The sequence below is a fragment of the Scyliorhinus torazame genome, chromosome 6 (genome assembly GCF_047496885.1).
Source record: "Scyliorhinus torazame isolate Kashiwa2021f chromosome 6, sScyTor2.1, whole genome shotgun sequence".
Taxonomy (NCBI): domain Eukaryota; kingdom Metazoa; phylum Chordata; class Chondrichthyes; order Carcharhiniformes; family Scyliorhinidae; genus Scyliorhinus; species Scyliorhinus torazame.
The window spans coordinates 302503343-302527562 of record NC_092712.1 but is presented as its reverse complement, the minus strand read 5'-3'; the positions used below and the strand labels follow the sequence as shown (position 1 = coordinate 302527562).

The 24220-nt window shown below is 48.1% G+C and overlaps 1 protein-coding gene across 2 annotated transcripts; it reads left to right on the top strand.

The window, feature by feature from the left end:
• The first annotated feature begins 8581 nt into the window (after positions 1-8581).
• Positions 8582-22612, top strand: LOC140425532 (leukocyte elastase inhibitor-like). 2 transcript variants are annotated; one of them, XM_072509934.1, is made up of 7 exons: positions 8582-8739; positions 10811-10987; positions 11782-11919; positions 12187-12304; positions 17938-18080; positions 19465-19632; positions 22045-22612. In XM_072509934.1, exons 2-7 carry the CDS (start codon positions 10820-10822, stop codon positions 22447-22449), a joined length of 1140 nt encoding a protein of 379 aa, XP_072366035.1. In that variant the 5' UTR covers positions 8582-8739; positions 10811-10819; the 3' UTR covers positions 22450-22612. The 2 variants fall into 2 exon arrangements, with proteins under 2 accessions (XP_072366035.1, XP_072366036.1); XM_072509935.1 differs by lacking the exon at positions 10811-10987 and having other exon boundaries at positions 8610-8739.
• The last annotated feature ends 1608 nt before the right edge of the window (positions 22613-24220 follow it).

The following is a 24220-nucleotide window of genomic DNA, read 5'->3' as shown; positions in this document are numbered from 1 at the left end:
AAAATAGAATTAAAAGTTTAAAGGTGGCCATGAACCCATTGTCGCAAAAACCCATCTGGTTTCACTAATCTGTCATCCTTACCTGATCTGACCCACATGTGACTACAGACCCACAGCAATGTGGCTGACTCCTAAATGCCCTCAGGGAGGGGTCATTAAGACGAGCTGTTAGGTGAATTGGACATTCTGAATTCTCCCTCCGTGAACCCGAACAGGCGCCGGAGTGTGGCGACGAGGGGCTTTTCACAGTAACTTCATTGCAATGAGACTGTAAGCCTACTGGTGAACCAGATGGGATTTTACGACAATGGTTTGATGGTCACATTTGGATCATTATAAAGACCATTTCTAAAAATGCTGGCCCACATCCCATGGATGAATAAAGAAAAAAAAACCCAGCTTTTAAACCAACATAGAATTCCCCAGTCGGCCAAATTAAACTGCTTAAACAATGATGAAAGCTGAGGGGCCCTGGTACAGATTCCTGAGACAGTTAAGAATATGTCCAGCCTCTGCTGCTGTCTTTAACGTGGGCTGGAAATGTTGGTTGTGAATCCGCACATTCAAGTGCCAGATGCCCCACAGTCATTTTATGCTGGGAGCAGCGTTATTGTCTCAGGCTGAGACTTCCACACCCTATCCGGAGAGGAGTTCCTGCATTAGAGAGCAGCCAGTCAATCATTCTCTTTGCCCCTCCAAACCCTGTTGACTGGTTTCTGAATTTAATTATGGGCTCAATTAACTTTTCTCTGCAATTTTGTGCTGGGCCTGGCAAGGCCTGTCTGCCTTTTCCCCAATTAAGGTCCTTAAGTGGCCAATTATCAGCCCACAACATTAACCCTATTCAGACCTCAGGCAGGAATATGGGGAGAGGGGTGGCAGGGGGCCTTCATCAGCAGCCTGCATTTAACATCGGGTGCTCCACCGCCCCCCCTCCACCCCCTAAAAAAAGGTCTGACCCCTGTGGGAGTTCGCCACCTGCCCCACTGTCCTCAAACACTCAACCGACACCCCACCCTGGTTCACTTCCCCAGGCCTTACCTATTCTGCCCTGAGACCACCATAACTAATCTGATCCTGGACTCCTGGGGCATAGGCTTTGGGGACTGCTTGCAGTTCCAGTCCTGTCCACTGCAGCTTCTGGCACTGCAGGGACAATGGGAACTGCTGGCCAATCAGATTGGCTGGCAGCTCATTGAGGCGGGAGCAAGAGGAGGAAATCTCGCCTGAAGCAAATTAACGCTTGTGAGAAGTTAAAATCGCTAGGGGCCAGATATATCATAGAATCATAGATGTTTACAGCATGGAAACAGGCCCTTCGGCCCAGCTTGTCCATGCCGCCCGGTTTCTATCACTAACCTAGTCCCAGAATATGTTTATTTTGTACTTCTTAGTTTTACATAGAACATAGAAAATACAGCACAGAACAGGTCCTAGATTAATCATAGATTATCATTGAATTTACAGTGCAAAAGGAGGCCATTCGGCCCTTTGAGTCTGCACCGGCTCTTGGAAAGAGCACCATACCCAAACTCAACACCTCCACCCAACACCAAGGGCAATTTGGACATTAAGGGCAATTTATCATTGGCCAATTCACCTAACCCGCACATCTTTGGACTGTGGGAGGAAACCGGAGCACCCGGAGGAAACCCACGCAGACACGGGGAGGACGTGCAGACTCCGCACAGACAATGACCCAAGCCGGAATCGAACCTGGGACCATGGAGCTGTGAAGCAATTGCGCTATCCACAATGCTACCGTGCTGCCCTTAAGAACAAATAAATCTACACTATATCATTTTACCGTCATCCATGTACCTATCCAATAGCTGCTTGAAGGTCCCTAATGTTTCCGACTCAACTACTTCCACAGGCAGTAGTTATAGTTTTCTATAACTATTGCGCACTTTCAGCATTATTCCTTTCAATGGAATCCAGTTTTCCTTTGGTAAAGTGTTCATAGGATCATAGAGGCCATTCAGCCCATCGAGTCTGCACCGACCCTCTGAAAGAGCCCTCTACCCAGATTCACTGCCCCATCCAATCCCTGTAACCTAACCTGCATATCCCTGGACACTAAGGGACAAGTTAGCATGGCCAATCCGCCTAATCTGCGCATCTTTGGACTGGGAGGAATCCCATACAGACATGGGACAGCGTGCAAACTCCACACAGAGAGACAGTCACCCAAGGCCAGAATTGTACCTGGGTCCCTGGTGCGGTGAGGCAGCCGTGCTAACCACTGTGCCGCCCCAGTTGAACATACTTCAACAATCTGCAGACATTAATTGGCCCTTCATTACGTTTATCTTTTGTAATCTCCCGGGATTTTTAGCCACCTAGGGTGCCTACGCTGGCCTACTGGTCATTATCACATTGCTGTTGTGGGATCCTGCTGTGCTTCAATTGGCTGCCATGGAAAGACCTGGGAAACCTGCCTTGTCCAAACTGGTCTCAGATACCTTAAAATGGAATTTCAGTATCACTGGTGCCAGTTTGAGTGATTGTTCTTTTCACCGGGGTTTGAAACATTTTGAACTGGATTTTCCTCCTGTATCACAATTCATTTCAGTACTGACTGTGTTGTGGAATGTAATTTGGAATAACACAAGCTGCCACTTGATGCAGTTTTGAGTAAAAGATGCTCCAGACTTTGAAGTGAGCGCAATGTGTTTTATTGAACTATTAGCACAGTTCTCAATGAGTTTGACTCTTTGCTAATGTAAATGTAGTAACTCAGTCTAACTGAGCCTTGCTCAAAGCCACGTGCTGGGGTGTGATGCTGAGGATACACCCTGTCTCACTCTGTAGATGTTGGTCTGTGGAAAGAGGCGGGGTGTGAGTGCCTCATCCCTTTTATAGTGAGATACCACCCCTGAGTGTCCTGACTGCTCCTTGGTCGTGTCCTATTCTATATGTTCATTAACTGCATGTTTGCATATCATGACATCGCCCCCTTTTTTCTAATGTTTTGTTGGCGCATGCGAATGTATTTACATGTGAATGAGTCTGTCTAACGTGACTGACGGAGGACAACAGAACAGAGCAAACAAAACAAACGTTCACAAGTCAAGTCTCTGAGGCTTGCGTCTGATCCTGGTCGACCGCCGGAGAGGTGGCGGAGTGGACGACAGCGCCTTGACAGGAGGGATGGAAGCCTGACTGGTGGCCTCGCGGTGCGGGGTATCAGGAGGTGGCAATTCAACATATGGAAGTGGAGGAGAAAGTGGTTGCGGGCAGGCAACTTTACGCAGTGCCCGTCAATTCCTTCGCACGATGGAGCCATCAGCCATATGTACAACATAAGAGCGGGGAGCGGCCCGTCGAACAACGACGGCCGGGGCAGACCACCCACCATCCGGTATCTTGATCCTGACAGTGTCTGCCGGGGACAGCACAGCCAGATCACTGGCATGGGCATCGGGGCCCTGCTTTTGACGGTTGCTGAGCTGCTGCATCTTCTGCAGCACCGGGAGGTGATCCAGGTTGGGCAGGTGTATGGCTGGAAGCGCCGTCCGCAGGTCCCTGTTCATCAGGAGTTGAGCCGGCGACATGCCAGTGAACAATGGAGTTGCCCTGTACATGAGCAGTGCAAGGTGTATGTCGGAAGCAGAGTCTGCGGCCTTGCAGATGAGCTGTTTCACAATGTGCACCCTGATCCTTGATCAATGACTCCAGAAGCGAGATTGGATGACAATTGAAGGCTTTATTGGACTAGATGTTTCCCCCAGCAGTGCAGGTACAGAATGCAGCAGTTGGGGAGACACAGACTCTTATACTCCACCTTACTGGGCGGAACCAGCAGTCAGGCTTCACCAATGGTCTTGCTGTCTCAGATACCTCCCATACCAATGGTCTTACAGCATCAACCTGGGTACCGTAATGCCCCTAAATACCGACTACCACATTCACCCCCTGTTTAAAAAAAAGAGTCCAGCGGGGGTGGTGGTCTCGCGTTATACAGTGGTAGAGGTTGAGGTTATGGTGGTACCCGGTATACATTAGTACAGTGTTTTGCCTTGTTACATGTCACAACTATTTACAGTATTTATTTACATGTACATATCAAAATGAAGCAATTAGTCGATCGGGGGCCCTGGTCGTCCTCTGTGATCGTCGCAGTTTTGGCGGTGATGCAGGCTCCAGCTCGGGCATCCGTGACTCCGGGAGCGTGACTTCAGCTTCTTCGGTAGCTTCATCACCCCTGGGTGGGACCAGTGGGAGAACCGATCCACCTGGGAAGGGGGTGGCTGTGGGGTGCGCCGGTGGGAGGGAGGGTGGGGTAGGTGTGGGTGGGGATCCAGCGGGCGCCAGGTCCCGCAGGGAGACCTTATCCTGTCGGCCGTCGGGATACACCACGTAGGCATACTGAGGGTTAGCGTGAAGGAGGTGGACCCTCTCGACCAATGGGTTTGACTTGTCTGCGGAGCAGAATGGGTCCAGGAGCTGCCAGCCAGGTTGGAAGCGAGGTCCCGGAGGAGGACTTCCTAGGGAAGACAAGGAGACGTTCATGAGGTGTTTTTTTGGTCGTGGTACACAGCAATGATCGGATGGAGTGAAATGCATCGGGGAGGACCACCTGCCAGCGGGAGACTGGGAGATTCCTGGACCGTAGGGCCAGTAGGACGGTCTTCCAGACCATTCCATTCTCCCTCTCTACCTGTCCGTTTCCCCGGTGGTTATAACTGGTCGTCCTGCTCAAGGCGATGCCCTTGCTGAGCAGGAATTGACGCAGTTCGTCGCTCATGAAGGAGGACCCCCTATCGCTGTGTATGCAGACGGGAAAACCGAACAGTGTAAAGATACTGTGGAGGGCTTTTATGACAGTGGCTGCGGTCATGTCGGGGCAGGGGGTGACGAATGGGAACCGGGAGTACTCATCAATCATGTTTAGGAAGTACGTGTTGCGGTCGGTGGAGGGGAGGAGCCCTTTGAAGTCCATACTGGGGCGTTCAAAGGGACGGGAAGCATTTACCAGGTGCGCTTTCTCTGGCCTGTAGAAGTGCGGCTTGCACTCTGCGCAGATTTGGCAGTTCCTGGTGACAGTCCTGACCTTCTCGATGGAGTAGGGCAGTTGCGGGTCTTGACGAAGTGGAAGAATCGAGTGACCCCCGGGTGGCAGAGGTTCTCATGGGGGGCTCGGAGTCGGTCCACTTGTGCGTTGTCACATGTGCCGCAGGATAGGGCACCAGGAGGCTCGTTTAGCTTCCCGGGACGATACAAGATCTCATAGTTGTAGGTGGAGAGCTCGATCCTCCACCGCAAGATCTTATCGTTCTTTATCTTGCCCCGCTGTGCATTATCGAACATGAAAGCAACCGACCGTTGGTCAGTGAGAAGAGTGAATCTCCTGCCGGCCAGGTAGTGCCTCCAATGCCGCACAGCTTCTACTATGGCCTGGGCTTCCTTTTCAACGGAGGAATGACGGATTTCTGAAGCATGGAGGGTGCGTGAGGAGAAGGCCACGGGCCTGCCCGCTTGGTTCAACGTGGCCGCCAGAGCTACGTCGGACGCGTCGCTCTCGACTTGGAATGGAAGAGATTCATCGATTGCATGCATCGTGGCCTTTGCGATGTCTGCTTTGATGCGGCTGAAGGCCTGGCGGGTCTCTGCCGACAGGGGAAAAACCGTGGATTGGATTAGTGGGCGGGCCTTGCACACATAATTGGGGACCCACTGGGCGTAATATGAAAAAAATCCCAGGCAGCGTTTCAGGGCTTTGGAGCAGTGGGGGAGGGGAAACTCCATGAGGGGCGCAAGCGTTCGGGATCTGGGCCTATCACTCCATCATGCACTACGTAGCCGAGGATGGCTAGACGGTCGGTGCTGAACACGCATTTGTCCTTGTTGTAGGTTAGATTAAGGATTTTTGCGGTATAGAGGATTTTTCGGAGGTTGGTGTCGTGGTCCTGCTGGTCGTGGCCGCAGATGGTGACATTGCGAGGTACGGAAACGTGGCCCGCAAACCGTACCGGTCAACCATTCGGTCCATCTCCCGTTGGAAGATCGAGACTCCATTTGTGACACGGAAGGGAACCCTTAGGAAGTTGTAGAGCTACCAATCTGCTTCGAATGCAGTGTATTTGCGGTCGTCCGGGCGGATGGGGAGCTGTTGGTAGGCGGATTTGAGGTCCACCGTGGAAAAGACCTTGTATTGTGCAATCCCAGAGTCAATCAGGCAGGATGTTTTCCGCCCGTTGATGAGCACGGTCGTCGTCGCAGTCGTGTTCGGGGCCGAGACTGGCCCAGGGTCACCGAGGCGAGTCGTGGTAAAAGTTGAAGATTTTCCTCGGGCGGTGTGTGGTCATCCGAATCGGGGTCCTGAGACTCCAGCCAAGATGGTGGCGCCCATGGGTCGCACATGGCTGGGGGTAGGCAAGATGGCAGCACCCACGCGTTGCATGTGGTCCCTGGGGAACAAGATGGCGGCGCCCGGGGCCCGCACGTGGCTCGGGAAATGAAGATGGCGGCGCCCGCTGCCCACACGTGACCCGTGGAGAGATTTCTGGTGGTGGTCCCGGTTCGCCCCCGGAGACAGCGGCGACCGCTCGGGCCTGGCATACCACCACGAAATGGTCCGTTTTGCCGCACCCTTTGCAGGTGGAGGAGCGGGCCAGGCAGCGCTGCCGGGGGTGCTTGGCTTACCCGCAAAAATAACAGCGGGGCCCCCCGGGGTTACCTGGTAGCCGCAAGGTAGTGGGGGATGGGGGTCGGCCACGGGCGGGTTCCACCCTTCCCAAGGGGCTGCCATGCGGTCGGGGACGTACGCGCGGGCGTTTCGGGAGGCCACATCCAGGGAGCTAGCAAGGGCCCGTGCCTCCTTGAGGCCTCGTGTCTCTTTCACTAGCAGCCGCTGATGGATTTGCGAGGACAGCATTCCTGCATCGAATACGTCCCGGATTAAAAGTTCTGTGTGGTCATCGCCGTTGATGCGTAGGCTATTGGTGCCCAGGGTGATGTGTCATCTTGTTGAAGCAACACAGCATCAATGCCATCCTGACTCGCATCTGTGGATATCTTTGTCTCCCGGTCCGGGTCGAAGAATGCCAGGACTGGTGCAGTGGTGAGCTTGGCTTTCAGCTCCAGCCACTCTGTCTGGTGTGCCGCCTTCCACTCAAAGGCAGTTGACTTTTTCACCAGGTTGCGTAGGGCCGTGGTGTGTGTGGCTATGTTTGGAATGAACTTGCCCAGAAAATTGACCATACTCAAGAAGCACAGCACCGTCTTTTGTCCTCGGGGACCTTCATCGCCTCAATGGCCTGGATTTTGTCTGCGTCCGGGCGCACACCATGCTGTGAGATTTGGTCGCCGTGCATCAGACGCAGCTTGGGGAAAACCCGTGTTTATATCGGATTTCCTGATATTTATATTATAGAATCAAGGTTCCCATATGCTTTCTGATTTTGTTAATCTATCCGACCACAGAATCATAGAATCCCTACAGTGTAGAGGAGGCCATTCGGCCCATCGAGTCTGAACCGACCCTCCGAAAAGCACTCTAATCTGGGCCCACTCTCCCGCTCTATCCCCCGTAACCCCATCTAACCGTTGGACACTAAGGGGCAAATTTAGCATGGCCAATCCACCTAACCTGCACATCTTTGGACTGTGGGAGGAAACTGGAACACCCGGACGAAACTCACGCAGACACGGGGAGAACGTGAAAACTCCACAAGGTCACTCACCCAGGGCCGGAATTGAACCCGGCTCCCTGCCTGATGTGCCATCAACGAACACGAGATGAGTAGTGAACGTAACTGAGGCTTTAATAAACTAAACAGAAAGCCTCCTGGCCGCTGATACCGAACTGGAGCGGAGGCGGAGACCCAGCCACGTTTATACGGAGCCCGAGGGAAGGCGGAGCCATCAGGCAGTGGTTTACCACATTCCATGTAATACAGTGGCAGTTTACCACAACACCCATATTATATACTACAGTGGTTTGGAGCCAGCAGGGACAAGCCCAGGCATGTAATACAACAGTACAATACAATAGTGGGTTACCACACTGCGGTTGTGAGACAGCAGTGCACCACCATGCTGCCCAACTTCAGAAATTTGGGTAACTATCCAAAGGCCCCCAGGCCAGAGTTGGCAACCTGGGTCTGGAGTGGCTCATCCTGGTTTAAGATTGAGTTCAGTGTGGAGCTGGGCAGTGAGGTTTTCTATAATCTGCTTCAGTCTGAGGGAGCAGCCAGGGGGAGGGGTGGGGAGGAGTCGGAGTCAGGAGTGAGGGAGATGAAGGGTGAATTTCCAAAGGGGTTCTCCAGCTCCAATGCAGCTGCTGTGAGTCTCATTGAAGGCGGACCAATGGGACCTGTGGAGGAAATTCCCATGGACTGGGTGTTGTGCGTCTGCAGCTTTTCACAGCCGTGTTCCACTGCACTCCCAGTGTAACTACATGTCATTATCTGGATTCAGGAGTGTTTATACTTTCCGGGGCTCTGTCAGCTTTTGCTAAATTAACCTGTTCATTTCCCACAAGCTTTTACTTCCACAACAAATTTTTTAAAATCCAAAGCAGGGAAATCCCTGTGTGTCTCAGAAGAGGCGAGTCTCCGTTCTGATGGACAACACAGGAGTCCTATCAATGTGAGGGTAACAGGAGTCCTATCAATGTGAGGGGGGCGGTGACTCTGGGTTAAAATCCGCCCCAGAGGCGGAGCACACACCCACACAACACAAAGTGAACACAGTGACATCAAGTGTTGCAGCTGAAAGGTAGCAGCGCTCAAGGTAAGTGTCTTTCTATCTCACCCAGGGCTTTTGCTCTCCCTGCACTATCTCCCCTCCAGCGCTGCAAACCTTCGCTAACTTCCTCACCAATTGCCCTCTCAGCCATTCAGAGAAACAGCAGCCCCTTCATGGACAAAGTTCTCCTTTCTCCCAGTGGACTGTCAGTAAACAGCAGCGGCCTCAGGCACATCCACCCGCCTCCGCTTCACCAATTCTCACCCAGATGCTCACTTGCGATGTCAAACCATCAAATCTGGCAGCAAAAGTCAAACTGAGGCGTGGCCATGTTACTGGGAGATAATGGTTATTGTCTGCAGTGTGGCTGCATTTGAACAAACATGTCCACTGCAAAGAGAGGCAAGCACCCAGCAAAAAGTCACCAATTCTCAAATCCTAGCCCAGCTGCAAAGGTTGCCAGTGAATAAATCGCTGGGAAAGTTTGCTATTTCCCCCCAAATGTTGCAATAGTCCCGGGAGGGTAGTTGTGACGAGGCTCTCACTGTGTGATGAGGGAGTTGGTGAGGGGGGGGGGGGGGCACCAGTAGGTTGGTAACCGGTCAGTGGGTGTTGCCCATGTTCAGGAAAAAGAATTCCGCCCCTTTTCAACGCAACAACCTCCGACTTTCATTTATGTGGCGCCTCTCATGACCCCAGGAGGCCACCGAGCATTTTGCAGTCAGTATTGAAATGAATTGTGATATAGGAGGAAAATCCAGTTCAAAATGTTTCAAACCCCGGTGAAAAGAACAATCACTCAAACTGGCACCAGTAATACTGGAGTTCCATTTTAAGGTATCCAACACCAGTTTGGACAAGGCAGGTTTTCCAGGTCTTTCTGGCAGCCAATTGCGGCACCACAGGATCCCACAAACAGCACTGTGATAATGACCAGTAGGCCAGCGGGTCTGAGAGCTGTAGGCTCCCTGGGTGGCTAAAAATCCCAGGAGACTACAAAAGATAAATGTAATGAGGGATTAATGCCTGCAGGTGCAGCACAGTGGTTAGTAAGGCTGCCTTACCACACCAGGGACCCGGGTTCAATTCTGGCCTTGGGTGACTGTGTGGAGCTTGCATGCTCTCCCCGTGTCTGTGTGGGATTCCTCCCACAGTCTATGCACAAGTTAGGCGGATTGGCCATGCTAACTTGTCCCTTAGTGTCCAGGGATGTGCCGGTTAAGGGAATAGGGTGGGGCAGTGAATCTGGGTGGAGTGCTCGTTCCGAGGGTTGGTGCTGATTCGATGGGCTGAATGGTCTCCTTCTGCATTCTATGATCCTATGAACACTTTACCAAAGGAAAACTAGATTGCATTGAAAGGGATAATGCTGAAAATGCACAATAGTTATAGAAAACTCACAGAAGTACAAAACAAGCATATTCTGCAATGTGTGGCCCGCAGTGATTTTAACGTTCTAACAATGTCCCTGCAGTGCCGGAAGTTGCAGTGGACAGGACTGAGACAGTCTCAGGAATCTGTACCCGGGCCCCTCGCCTTTCAGAATTCTTTAAGCAATTTAATTTGGCTGACTGGGAATTCTATGTTGATTTAAAAGATGATTTTTTTCTTCCTTTGTTCATGGAATGATGGCCAGCATTTATTGCTGAGGGCATTTAAGAGTCAGCCACACTGCTGTGGGTCTGGGGTCACATGTCGGTCACACCAGGTAAGGACAGCAGTTTAGTGAACCAGACCGGTTTTTACGACAATGTTTTCATGGTCACCTTAACATTTTAATTCCAGATTTTTATTGAATTCAAATTCCGCCAACTGCGCTGGTGGGACTCGAACCCAGGTCCCCAGAGCATTACCCTGGGTCTCTGGATTGCTAGTCCAGTGACAATACCGCTACACCACTGCCTGCCCTGCAAAATGTGCTTTGAGACAAGAAGTCTTTGCCTCAGATATTCAGCATTTGACCAAGGTTACTTCAGCAACCTTATCTTAGGCACGTAAAGAATAAGCTCGTTCTTATCTTCGGCTGCAAATCCTGGTGATTCATTAACTTTCTTGCGAAGCTTATTGTATGAAAATTCCTTTGGACACCTGTGTGTTATATTTATTTTTCTTGCAGTTTAGAACAATGGACAACCTGAGCAAAGCAAATTGCCGTTTCACTCTTGACCTGTTCAGAAAGCTGATTGAGGAAAATGAAGCCGGCAACATCTTTTTTTCTCCATTCAGTATCTCCACCGCATTGGCCATGGTTTACCTTGGCGCAAGAAATAACACTGCATCTGAAATGGCAAAGGTATGGATAAAATTACCCTGAATAAAAGATGTGGCTGAAATCTTCCTTCAGTGTTTTGTCCTTGCATTTTTTCATCCGTCCTTCACTTTGCCAAGTTGAGTAGCTAAATCCAGAAATGAGAAAACTAGTGGAGACATATATGACAGAAAAAACGTAGCTGATTATAACTTTAGCTCTTTTTTCAATTCACTGCTTGATGTTTGTTTTACACATTTATTCTCGATACAGGCCAAAAAGATGTGGCTGAAATCTTCTTTTAAGTGTTTTGTCCATGCATTTGTTTATCCGTCCTTCCTTTCTCCAAGTTGAGTAGCGAAAGGCAGAAATGAGGAGCAAAACGTCACACAATTAGAATATCCTCGGTTCAATGCTCGGACTGCAGTGAGCTAAGTGACCCAAATGAAATTTGTAATGTTCTGGTGGTGACAGTCCACCAGGGTTCCTGCCCTGTAATCCCTGTTCAGTGACCCTCTACTGTGAGTGTGCGGATGTTGGCCGAGAGCAGTGTTGATATTAACTGATGTGCCCAAGTGTTTGAATAACCTATTGACACTCAACCTCCAGGATTAGACCGAAGGTGCTATTCTGGAAGATGACCAGCATGCGCCGAATGCTATGCGGGCACAGAATAAATGCCTGCAGGAAATGCGCGGGGTGGGGGGGCGGGCGGTGCGGTGGTGTTGATGGGCACAGAAAACCAGCGGAAAACAAAATGGCGGGAAAAAGTAGCTGACTTTAGCTCCTTTTTCAATTCACTGTTTGATGTTTGTTTTACGCATTTATTCTCAATACAGGCTCTCCATTTTGATCAAGTTGGAGATGTCCACTCTGGATTTGAGAAAATGCAATCAGACATTAATCGAGCTGATGTCGCGTATCTGCTGAAAGTGGCCAATCGATTATATGGGGAGAAGAGCTACAACTTCCTAGAAGTAAGTGGTGGGTGAGTCACCTGTTCCCAGGTTCTTCCAGTGCTCAGGAGCCAAGCTGGAAGACACATGTCAATTATATTGTTCTTGACTCCTCGCAATACTCCCGTCAAAGGACAGAGCTGACCTCTGACCCTATTGTCAATATTTGGACATTGCTGGTTTGGACAATGCACCAATTCTGGTGATCCACTAATCATTTTCAAAGCAGTTCTTCAAAGGTTTCCCAACTGGACAGTGTAACTAATTTTCCCTATGTCCACTGTTCAGGAATTCTGTAAATCCACCATGAAATTCTATGGAGCAGCGATGTTACCAGTTGATTTCGAAACTGCTGCAGATAAAACAAGAGAGGAGATCAACAAATGGGTGGAGGTGCAGACTGAGGGTATGTTGTCCTCCAGATTTAATCATTTCCAAGCTGAGGGGGAAGCAAAAATCATTGGGCGGGTTCGGAGAATTTCCTGGGGGGGGGGTTGGGGGCGCGATTCACGCGCCGCCGCCCTGAAGCCGGTCGGCCAGTTTTCCGGTCACCGGAGAATCGGTGCCATTGACGCGGTCGGCGATTCTCCGTGCGCGATGGGCCGAGTGCCCGCCGAGATAGGCCGAGTCCCGACTGCGCCGTTCATGTGTGGTCCTACCCGACGGGACCTCTGCGTTCATGTTGCGGGGGGCGGCCTGGTGGGAGGGGAGGGGATATCCGAACTCTGGTGGGGTGGGGGGGGGGGGGGGGGGCTGGCTCCACGGTGGCCTGGCTTGCGATTGGTGCCTACCGATTGGCGGGCGTGCTTATCCTGGTGGGAGCCTATGTTCCTCCGCGCCGGACCCCTGTAGCTCTCCGCCATGTGGCATTGGGGCTGGCGCGGAGAAGGCAACCCATGCGCAAACTCGTGCCGGCCATAGTGCGCATGCGCGGACCCGCGGCCCGTTCCGACAACCGTATCGGCAGCTGGAGCAGCGTCAGGCTCTCCACAGGCTGGCCCCCTGTGTGGTGCAGGATCGCTGCTCCTATGTGCCTGTTTATGCCAGCATAAAACGCTCCGGCGTTTATGACGTCGTCAACACTTAGCCCCAGGATCAGAGAATCCTGCCCATTATTTTTAATTTCAAAGGAAATTTAAAAGTTTGATCGGTATATTTAAAAAAAATCTAATAAAGCAGGTTGAGACGGTTTTATTAATTCACTACCCCCAGCCACAGCAGTGTGAACATTTGAATGCATTATATAGAATGACACTTGCCCAAAACATATCAACAGTAGGTTAACTTTCTCAGACTTGAGTCAGATTAGCAGTGTTTCAATGTCCTATTCAGTGTATTGTAGCTTACCCAATGAGAAATTGAATTCAGCTGAACAATGAGACCTCCATGGTGCAGCTCAAGTACACAGTTGAGTGCACGCTGATTTTACCCAAACATTGGAACACTGTGCATGTACAAAAACACACGTGTGTGTGTGTGTGTGTGTGTGTGTGTGTGTATATATACTGTGCTGCTTAAATGCTGTCCTTGTGTACGATGCCCTCATTATTACAGAAAGCGAATGTAATTGAATTCTGCACACATTGACCTAATTGCCCCAAACTCGTGCAGAGACAACAGTCTAACTATGGGTCAGTGCTGAATTTCAGTGAAAAGATTTGCAGAGATTTTACACTATACCCAGTGGCGGACCTACATTTTGGGGGCCCTGAAGCTTGAACTGTTATGGGGGCTCCTTCGCAACTAGCACGAGGTCTGGGTAACCACTGTTATCGTCTTCAATGGGGTTGTTCCACGACAGATCACCACAAATCTTTAACCACTCCATCTCAGATTTTGATTAAAATTGCTGTTCTGGATTATCTCACATATCAAAGTCACTGGTGTGAATAAAAATTTCCTATGCCTTATAGTTTTTGAGTTATGGGGGGATGAAAATTAGGGAAATGTTGTATACATACTACATGAAGCACATTTTACAAAATACTCTTTTTTTTCTGTTTTTTCTTGCAACATATTCACGTACAGTTTTGTCATATGAGAGCTTCCTTGCAATGTCATTTTCTAGAGACAATATGCATAAAGAACTTAAGTGCTCTTCAGTCATGGTAGACTGAAATTTGTTCTTTATAAAGGATAGCTTTGAAAAATTCCTTTCTGCTTCACAGCTTGTGATAGGCATTGTCAAGTACAGCTTAAGCGCAGTAGTAATATTGGGGAACACTTCAATTAGGTGTTGCTCACAAATAAGCTGAAGAACTTCTGCGCATTGCATGTTAGATGGCGTGTTTTCTTCTGTGTGCTGGGATTTCCTAAGGTGCAAATATTCTTTGAACTGATAACACTCATTTACTAATTTATGGTCAATATCATATTTGTAATACGATATTATAAGTTTAATACTGTCTTCTTCAATTTCAGAATTGTAACACAATTTTACCATTATTTGAACTTTTCATAATAAACACCTGTAATTTAACACAAATTTACCCTTTTATTACTTTTTCATAAATAAGTAATATAGTATTAGCCTAGGCTATGCGGTCGTAGCCTACCTTCCGTTCACCTCGTCATAAAAAGAATAGGCTTAGGCTAATCTAACACTATTTCACCTTTATTACTTACCTTACTTTTCTAAATATAACATTTTTGAGTAGGGGTAATTAAAATATTGTATCCTTATGAACACTTTATTGAAAAAAATTCTTGTCTAGATCGCTATCACGAGTGCTATCGCGTTGAAAATACACGTTAGCAATGTGATTGCCTTTTCAACGGCTCCCCTTTTTTACTATACTTCATCTACTGTTTGTATTTCTGTCATAAATATTAACAGCATTTTCCATTATTTATAATTATTTTATATTAAATATATTTAGAATGAAACATCCTTAATTTGAATGTTTTTTCGTTTACGGCTTGTCTACATGATACTTTAATCTTTAAATTTTTATTTTGTATTGAATTACACAATTATTAATATTATTATTTTTTTAAAACCCCTTCTCATACAGTAGACCCAAAATTTTTAAGCAATGTGGACTAAAGTCACTTCTGGGGCCCCTCCGGGATTAGGGCCCCTGAAGCTTAAGCCCTGAAGCTTAACCTTCATTAGTTTTGTAGTAGATCCGACCCTGACTATACCCAAATTTAATTTATCACTGCTTGTAAACATTCTCCACTTCAATGGATTTGTTTGTAACTATTGAAAGACCAGCAATAAATGGTATGGTATTGTAAGAACTATAGAGGTATGGAACACAGGAAAAGACCCCTCCAGACCATCTGGTTAGTCCTTGGCATGTGTTGGCAACCTGGGGATTGCCAAGGTTTTGTAAGATAGCTCTTTCAAAAATAGTTAAGAATAATTGGTTAATGATGAGTAACACAGACTATCCCCTAACTGTGCTGTGGCAAATGAAGATAAATATATTGATTTATTAAGTCCCTTATTCACGCAGTATCTTCTGGGAGTGCGGATACGCCTCTGCTGAGTCTGAGGATCGCATATTCTTTTCTGATGTACTGCATCAGACAGGCAAATCCGGGGATGGCACTAAGGCCCCATCTGTAGAGGTTGGCCAAGCAGGGATCGTGGCCGGTCCTGAACCTGTTAAGTATGCACAGTAAGAAGTCTTACATCACCAGGTTAAAGTCCAACAGGTTTGTTTCGAATCACTAGCTTTTGGAGCACTGCTCCTTCATTCACCTGAGGAAGGAGCAGTGCTCCGAAAGCGAGTGTTTGAAACAAACCTGTTGGACTTTAACCTGGTGTTGTAAGACTTCTTACTGAGCTCACCCAGGTCCATCGCCGGCCCCGGTCCATTGGCGGCCTCTCCGCATCATGGCTGTTAAGTGTGGGTCACTCTTTCCTGGGAAGGTTGAAACCAGGCAGTTGTTGGGTTGGGTTTGAGACCAGGGACTTGTTTGGCCTGTCCAATATTTCCCATTCATCTGTCCAGCTGCTACTACCACCCTCCAAACCTCATCACTCGCACTCTCCTACTCAGTAGCACAATACTAGACCCCGTTTGGTCAAGATCATCACACACACACACACACACACACTGTCCCGGCAGACATCAATCCTCCAAATATCCGTCGACTTGCAACAACCCACAAATGATGCAAAAGTTCGCAATGCCTCCGACCTTCCATTTCATGCTGATCTATTCAACCCACCCGCGGTACGAGTCCTGTCAAGAAGGCTGACCTGGGGAAAGTGCAAAGAGATGGCTCACATGGATAGGACCTGAACTGAGAGATTAGAGCTATCGGGAAAGGTTAAACAGGTTGACACTTTCTCTGTCAGGCAGTACCCTTTGTCCGAGAGTGGGTAGAATGTGGAACTCGGAAGTGGTGGAGACAAATAGCTTAGATGATCTAAAAGTAAAGCTCAACGAATACATGGGGGGGAAAAAGGAATATAAAGACTGCAGAAATGCTGAGTTAAGGAGCTGAATAATATTCCCTGAATAATATTGGTGGGGGGGGGCTCGTTCCTCCCTCCAAAACAAAGACCCATCCCCCTGAGCCATAACGCACTGTGGATGGGCTTAACAAAGGCCAAGTGGGACTTCCACTCCTCACTGGAGTGGAGGACCCGCCCTCTGGAGCTGCTGGCCAACGGGATTGGCCTGCAGCTCCATCAGAGCCAAGAGCATGTTTGAGGCTGCTGCCGATACCAGAGGAAGAGGAGTAAGAAGACCCATAGATCCCTGAAGCCAGCAGGTCTGGGGTCTTGTCGGGGAGCGTTTCAGCAGGACGGGGATGGCAGTGGGGGTGGGGGCTGGGTTTAAGGCTTCGGTGGGGAGTGCGACGGGTGGTTAGGAGGGAAGGGAGGGTCCATATTAGGTGGACTCCAACAGGAGTCTTGAAGATTGACGCCTACTCCCTTTTTCATCCTGCTCTTTGAGGAACGTAGTTAAGAAATCAGGCTTCCTGATCCCATCTAACAGTTTACGCCAAACATTTTATGGTGTGGGCAGCAAATTATTAGGGTCAATTGGCCACGTAACAAGCCTAATTGGCATTTGATTACCTATTTAAAAGTAGCTGACACGCCCCTCCCCCTCTATCCCTCATGGGGTGAGCTCAGTGATGGGTGGAGAGGTGTTGAGGTTGCCACCTGCCCTATTTTACGTGCCCCCTCCCCATCTCCATAGGGGCTGGTTTAGCTCAGTGGGCTAGACAGCTGGTTTGTGATGCAGAACAAGGCCAGCAGCGCAGTTTCAATTCCCCGTGCCAGCTGCGAATTCTGACTTCTCTCTCTGTGTACCCGAACAGGTGCAGGAATGTGGCGACTAGGGGCTTGACACAGTAACCTCATTACAGTGTTACTGTAAGCCTACTTGTGACACTAAAGATTATTATTATTATTATTATTTACATGCCCAGAAGGGGCCTGTAAATACAGCTCAAGGTGGATGAAATTGGAAAAGAGGATCGTATGGATTATAAACTCCAGCACGATGGCACAGTGGTTAGTGCTGTGGCCTCACGGCGCCGAGGACCCGAGTTTGATCTCGGCTCCAGGTCAGAGTCCGTGCTGAATTTGCACATTCTCCCCATGTCTGCGTGGGTCAACTCAAAAAGATGTGCAGGGTAGGTCAATTGGCCACGCTAAATTACCCCTTAATTGGAAAAAAGAATTGGGTACACTAAATTTATAAATAAACAAACTCCAGCTCTGTCTATTTGGGGTGAATGGTGTATGGAAGTCAATAGGCTAATTTAACTTGGTTATTAATCTAGTTGAATAATTCATAGATTTGTAGACATTTATTACACATAAGGAGGCCATTAAAATGAGTGTGTTTAATTGATGCCCTGTAGAAAAACCTCCTGTTTCAGGAATCTTTTTATTTAAAGATACACCTTAAAATATTTGGGGACGGTTAATTTTGATATTTTTTTCTCACTCACTCCTTCTGATGTTTTAAATTTACAAAAATAAGTGAAGGAATGTTGAACATTTCGCCCATCCTTTTTTTCTGTTGATGTGCACTATATCAATGTGCTGAATCTATTTCCATTCAGGTAAGATCCGAGACTTGCTGGCTCAAGGCTCACTGGACAGTGATACCAGACTCGTGTTGGTGAATGCCATCTACTTCAAAGGAAGCTGGGCTGAAAAGTTTGATGTGAGATGCACAGAGGAGATGCCATTCAGACTGAATAAGGTATCCTGAACAGAGTGCCAGCACTGGATGCTTTGTTTTCTTACGGAGGGGGGGGGGAGGAAATGGGGGAGATTGAAATGGGTGGGAGGAACCCAGGCGTGGAGGCCCCCCATTTCCATCCGATGCAGCTTTCACTCATAAGGGAAGGAGTATGAATGATGAATCTGCTCAACCATTTGAACATAATGCTGAATAAAAATAGATCCCATTTTTATTGTTCCCTGCACTTTAACCCTTGGGAGTCCCATATTTCTGGAGGAAATGTAAACGTTCTTGAAGGATGGATGATGTCTGCTTCAGTGTCATGATCTGGCCTTATTCCAATTCCAAAGCATTAACAATGAAAAAAGGACTAGGCTGCCCTGTCAGTTGGAGTAAAAAAAACCACAAACTGCTGGAGGGCATTGATTGACAGGCCATCTGCTATATCTTAGAAAAAACATTACCATTTGTTCCTGCAGTTTTAATAGACTTCATTGTTGTCATTTTCCAAGGACTGCTATTACAGTTGAGCCCATTATGGATGTTTGGATTTCTTTCAAAATGTCCAAAACCACTTAAGACAGCGGGTAGGCTGCTCACATTTTAGTTGACATTTTTGAGAGGCTATTAAAAGATTTGCTGTTTTTGTTTATCTTTATAACGATTGATCACTTAGGGGAATTATAATCGTTGAATGGATTACGTAAATGAGTGCTCTCTTAGATTGTCAGAAGGTTTCTTGCATCTCCATGTGGCTCCTGAGGTCTGCCGCCAAATGGATATCAGTTGAATGGCTATGGTGGTTGCAAGGGGTGTTTTGAAGTGTCCAAGGGGGGAATAAGGATGTTGAAAGGTCAAAGCTACAGGGCCGAACAAACCTTCATAAAACTGAGCCGAGGTCTCGGAAAGCTGAGGTGGGCCTTCTGGCCAGCCCACCAGGGCACTCACCCGCCTCCATGGCCCCTTACAACTGGAATCAGTTTGGAACAGGCTTGACCCGATCATAGCACCGTGTCCCTGGGCTGAGAATTGTGTGTAACAGGGCCTTTTATATAGAGGCACTTCTACCAGGTCGGGAAATTTCCCAACTTGGAGTACCATCCTCGGTCGCAAAAATCCAGCCCAGAGAGACAATCGTGGTATGTTCCACCCACACTACTAATGTTGCTACTTAGATTGAGCAGTGAATCTGGACAATTATGATAGTTTCTTTAGAACGAGTATAATACACATTTACAACAAAGTGCTTCTTTAGCAGTTTACTGCCTTAACTGTGTTGGTTCCTATATTTTAATCGTGTGACTTATTTTGTTTCTTTTGAGTAATTCCCATAGTTTTATCCTTCAATGCATTATTTCAAATAAACTAAATAACAAAGCACCTTAAATGTTGCTGTTCACAGAACGAAAGCAAGCCAGTGAAGATGATGTACCAAACAAACAAATTCTTTTTCCGTCCCGTTCCTGAATTTAAACTCCATATTCTTGAGCTTCCCTATGTTGATAATGACTTAAGCATGATTATCTTATTACCAGATGACATCATGGATGATTCCACCGGTCTCAAGCAGGTACTGTATCTTTTCATCATTTAAACTGTTGACATGCTTAACGTGATGTCTGAGATCTCGCACGGAGATGTCGGACCTCTTACTCTGCGGGCTGTATGAAGCTTGAATACCCTTAAATTTACAACACTTCTAAGATTTTCTGAGCAATGCGAAGTATTTCATAGAATTTACAGTGCAGAAGGAGGCCATTCGGCCCATCGAGTCTGCACCGGCTCTTGGAAAGAGCACCCTACCCAAGGTCAACACCTCCGCCCTATCCCCATAACCCAGTAACCCCATGCAAAACCAAGGGCAATTTTGGACACTAAGGGCAATTTATCATGACCAATCCACCTAACCTGCACATCTTTGGGCTGTGGGAGGAAACTGGAGCACCCGGAGGAAACCCACACACACACTGGGAGGATGTGCAGACTCCGCACAGACAGTGACCCAAGCCGGAACCGAACTTGGGACCCTGGAGCTGTGAAGCAATTGTGCTATCCACCATACTACTGAGCAGCTGAATAATTTAACCTAAAGACCCACTGGTTAAAGAGATGTGTTTCGCAGCTCGATGCTGGAAGGGTGTTCAGGAAATTGCCTTTAGCCGCCCACCACAAACTGCATTCCCTAGATACTGGCTGGGATCTTCCAGCCCTTCCCACTGGAGGCAACCCATGGGGGGCTGGAAAACCCCAGCTACCGACTCCATCCCTCTCTCCAGCAACTATCTCAGACTGAATGGCGGAGCAGACATGAAGGGCCCGAATGGCCTGCTTCTGCTCATACATCTTATGGTCCCCGCTAACTTCAGGTGATCAAAATTCTGCATCATAACTCATACCAAATCCCTGTGACCTGTCGACCCCGAGCTCACTGACCTGTCGACCCCGAGCTCACTGACCTGTCGACCCCGAGCTCACTGACCTGTCGACCCCGAGCTCACTGACCTGTCGACCCCGAGCTCACTGACCTGTCGACCCCGAGCTCACTGACCTGTCGACCCCGAGCTCACTGACCTGTCGACCCCGAGCTCACTGACCTGTCGACCCCGAGCTCACTGACCTGTCGACCCCGAGCTCACTGACCTGTCGACCCCGAGCTCACTGACCTGTCGACCCCGAGCTCACTGACCTGTCGACCCCGAGCTCACTGACCACTTGACCTCATGCCCGTGCTCGCTGAAAAGAAGAAACATGAATTGAGGAGCTAATGACCAAAATAATTTGGTAATCAAACTGGATTTCATTTATCGAGCAGAAATTCACAGGTAAATTCTCTGTACTCCAGCGTAAAGTTTACACTGATTTTATTCTCTCTCTATCTGCAAAATATACTCTTGAATGAAAATGAAATGAAATTCGCTTATTGTCACAAGTAGGCTTCAATGAAGTTACTGTGTAAAGCCCCTAGTCGCCACATTCCGGCGCCTGTTCGGGAGGCTGTTACGGGAATCGAACCGTGCTGCTGGCCTGCCTCAGTCTGCTTCCAAAGCCAGCGATTTAGCCCTGCGCTAACTTGTATTTAGAATAAAAGTATTTGTGTTTTTGAAGTTCACCACAGTGAATGGTTCAATCCTCCGGTTCCCCATGATGTAGTGACACCTCTCAGACCGCACACTGTCCATGCTGCGGGAGCTCATTGCAGACAATGTCCAATAAAGGCAACAGAATTCCCATCACCCCCTTCCCATCTCAAGCAGCAGTCATTTTAAAAAGCCTCTCTGTGTCAACTCTGGCCGAGGAGAGGGAAATCAGGCAGGAATTGTCCCTGTGATTGCTGTCTGTCACAGCCTCCTCAATCACACCTCTGCGTTTCCACTCAGTTTGCCTACTCTTGAAGTTCAGGCCCACATGTGAATGTTGTCGATGTAACCAGTGGGTAAGCACCATCCCCCAGCACAAAGTCACTCCCTTCAGGAGAGAAACTCTCAGCTCAAGATTTCGGGTCAAAACCTTTTCAGCATTTCTAAGACAAGGCAAAGAAAGTAAATGTCGTCAGACGTTCGGTGCTTCTCGGCAGCGGGATCTTCCAGCCCCGCCGACGGTGCACCCCCCCAAGGGTTTCCTGGCGACAGGGGGGGGTTCAGTGAGTAATTCCATTGACAGCGGCGGGACCAGAAGGTTGTGGTGTAATATTATTCGGATGCAGGAACAATGACCGGCAGGAAGAGATCCTTTGCTCCATCCAGTCTGTTTCTCACAATTGTGAGAGACAACTTGTGTATCACACAACATATACTCTGAACTCCTGGAAGAGGCGATAAAGCAGATTAAACACCCATGTTAATTTTGGGAGGGGGAAAAGCAATGTCTAACCTCTCCTCATGGAATCAAATCCAGTCCAGGAGATCAGTGTGGTCCTGATCTTTATAACTGAGCTTGTCTTGTGTTGGTCTCGAACTGAAATCTCTTTATTTTGCTCCATCAGCTGGAGCAGGCACTTACATTAGAGAAACTACAAGAGTGGACACTTCCCAACCAGATGCGGAAGCCGGAAGTTGATGTTCGTCTCCCCAAATTTAAACTGGAAGAAGAGTATGACCTTATCCGGCCCCTATCCAGTTTAGGCATGCGGGATCTTTTTGATCGTTCGAGGGCCGATCTATCTGGAATGTCTGGAGATCGTGACCTATCCGTGTCCAAAGTTGCGCACAAGTCTTTTGTGGAGGTGAATGAGGAAGGAACTGAAGCAGCAGCTGCGACAGGAACAATCATTGTGCTTCAATGCTACACCCCACCACAGCGCTTCACTGCCGACCATCCCTTCCTCTTTTTCATCAGGCACAACAAAACAAATAACATTCTGTTCTTTGGTCGATACACATCTCCCTGAACTCTGCTCTTATTAATGCTGCATGAGAAAACCGGAAAGCGGAATGTGGAGATCCTTCATGTGTAAATGTAAAAGAATAAATTTACAGGTGATCAAAGATAAATTAAATGAATGTATTCCCCGTGATAATCTTCTGAATCACAAATAAAACTTTAAAATTAAACACTACCAGTTCAGCAAATACAAAACACGGTTCATTAAAGGAAAAGAAAACTGCTGAAAATCTAAAATATGAACATAATCTTCTGAAAATACTTTGGCTGCATCTATGGAGACAGCAGCAGAGTTAACAGGCGCGAGTTCATGACCACACTGCGCCCGAAAGGCAGATCGCCAGGGCCCATAGAGACCGGGAGACCCACTCCTGGGATCAACCTGGCTCTCAACACCTCACGGGATCTAATGCAATCCCATTTCGGACAAGATTTATGAGGGGGATTTGAGGAAGAACTTTATTACACAGTGGGTGGCAATGGTCTGGAACTCACGGGCTAGGAGGAAGATGGAAATGATCAATGATTTCAAAATGAAATTGAATGGGAACTTGAGGGAAATAAATCTTTTCAAAAAGTGTTTTTCAATTAAGGAGCAAATTAGCGTGGCCAATCCATGCACCCTGCACATTTTTGGGTTATGGGGGTGATACCCATACAGACACATGGGTAAATCTACAGGGAATAAATCCACAAGAAATAAATCTGCAGGAATTAAATCAACAGGGTTATGGAAGGGAGTGAGGGAATGGGACAGATTGGATTGTTCCACAAGAACCCCCATAACACAATTACCGTTCCTGTATAAGGATTACTTATTCAATTAAAGGAATCCGTAAGGGGATCAATGAACCAATTGGTTTCAAGATTCTATAAATGGTGATCCATCAACCTCCGGTCAAATGGTGCCATCCTTCAAACCGTTTCCCTCAATATTTCATGGACAGGTAACAATATCCAGAATCCATCTATAAAGAGCAGGTAAATAAATGGCTTTGGAACAAATACACACAAAAACCATCAGTTATCTCAATAAAGTAGAAATGAATGCCCTTGACACACCGCCAGGATATTGGCATTATTTACTGATAGTTCTGGAACATTTCCCATGACAAAAGCTCCAGCAATAACGGACTTTAATTTTAGGATTATTTTTTTACGACTTGATTATCTCAAATAATTCTCAATGCGTGCGGAGATTTGGTGAACTTCGGCATGTTAAATTTGGGATGTACACAGTGAAATGATTAATTGATCCGCAGAAATCTCTGTGGAACCCCTCAATCACCCCCTCAAAACAAACTTAACCTTCTCGAAATTCAGGAACTCCATCAGGACCCCCAGCCACACTGAGGCACAGGGCGGAGAAGCTGATCTCTACCCCAACAGGACCTGCCTGCGAGCAATCAACGAGGCGAAGGCTAAAACACCTGCCCCGCTCCTGTCTGGAGCTCCAGCAAGTCCAACACCCCAAATATGGCTCCCAGGGGACTGGGCTCCAAATCCACATGCAGCATCGCTAACATGGTGCTGAAAACCCCCCAAAGTTCTCCAACTTCGGCAAGACCAGGACATATGTACATGATTGCCCAGACCTCTCCCACGCTGCACCGCTCGCATATGTCCTCCACCCCCTCAAACAACCGGCTCATGCTTGATCTTGTCAGGTGAACCCTGTACACCATCTTTAATTGTATTAACCCTAGTCTCGCACATGAGGTTGAGCCGTTCGCCCTCTGCAACATCTCACTCCACAACCCCTCCTCCAGCGCCACTCC

What these genes read in the sequence shown, in the direction of transcription:
- LOC140425532 (XM_072509934.1), top strand. Translation starts at nt 10,820, where the DNA reads ATGGACAACCTGAGCAAAGCAAATTGCCGTTTCACTCTTGACCTGTTC. An exon ending in CTGCATCTGAAATGGCAAAG is followed by an intron (nt 10,988 to 11,781) that starts GTATGGATAAAA and finishes TTCTCAATACAG; the next exon opens with GCTCTCCATTTTGATCAAGT. An exon ending in GGTGGAGGTGCAGACTGAGG is followed by an intron (nt 12,305 to 17,937) that starts GTATGTTGTCCT and finishes ATTTCCATTCAG; the next exon opens with GTAAGATCCGAGACTTGCTG.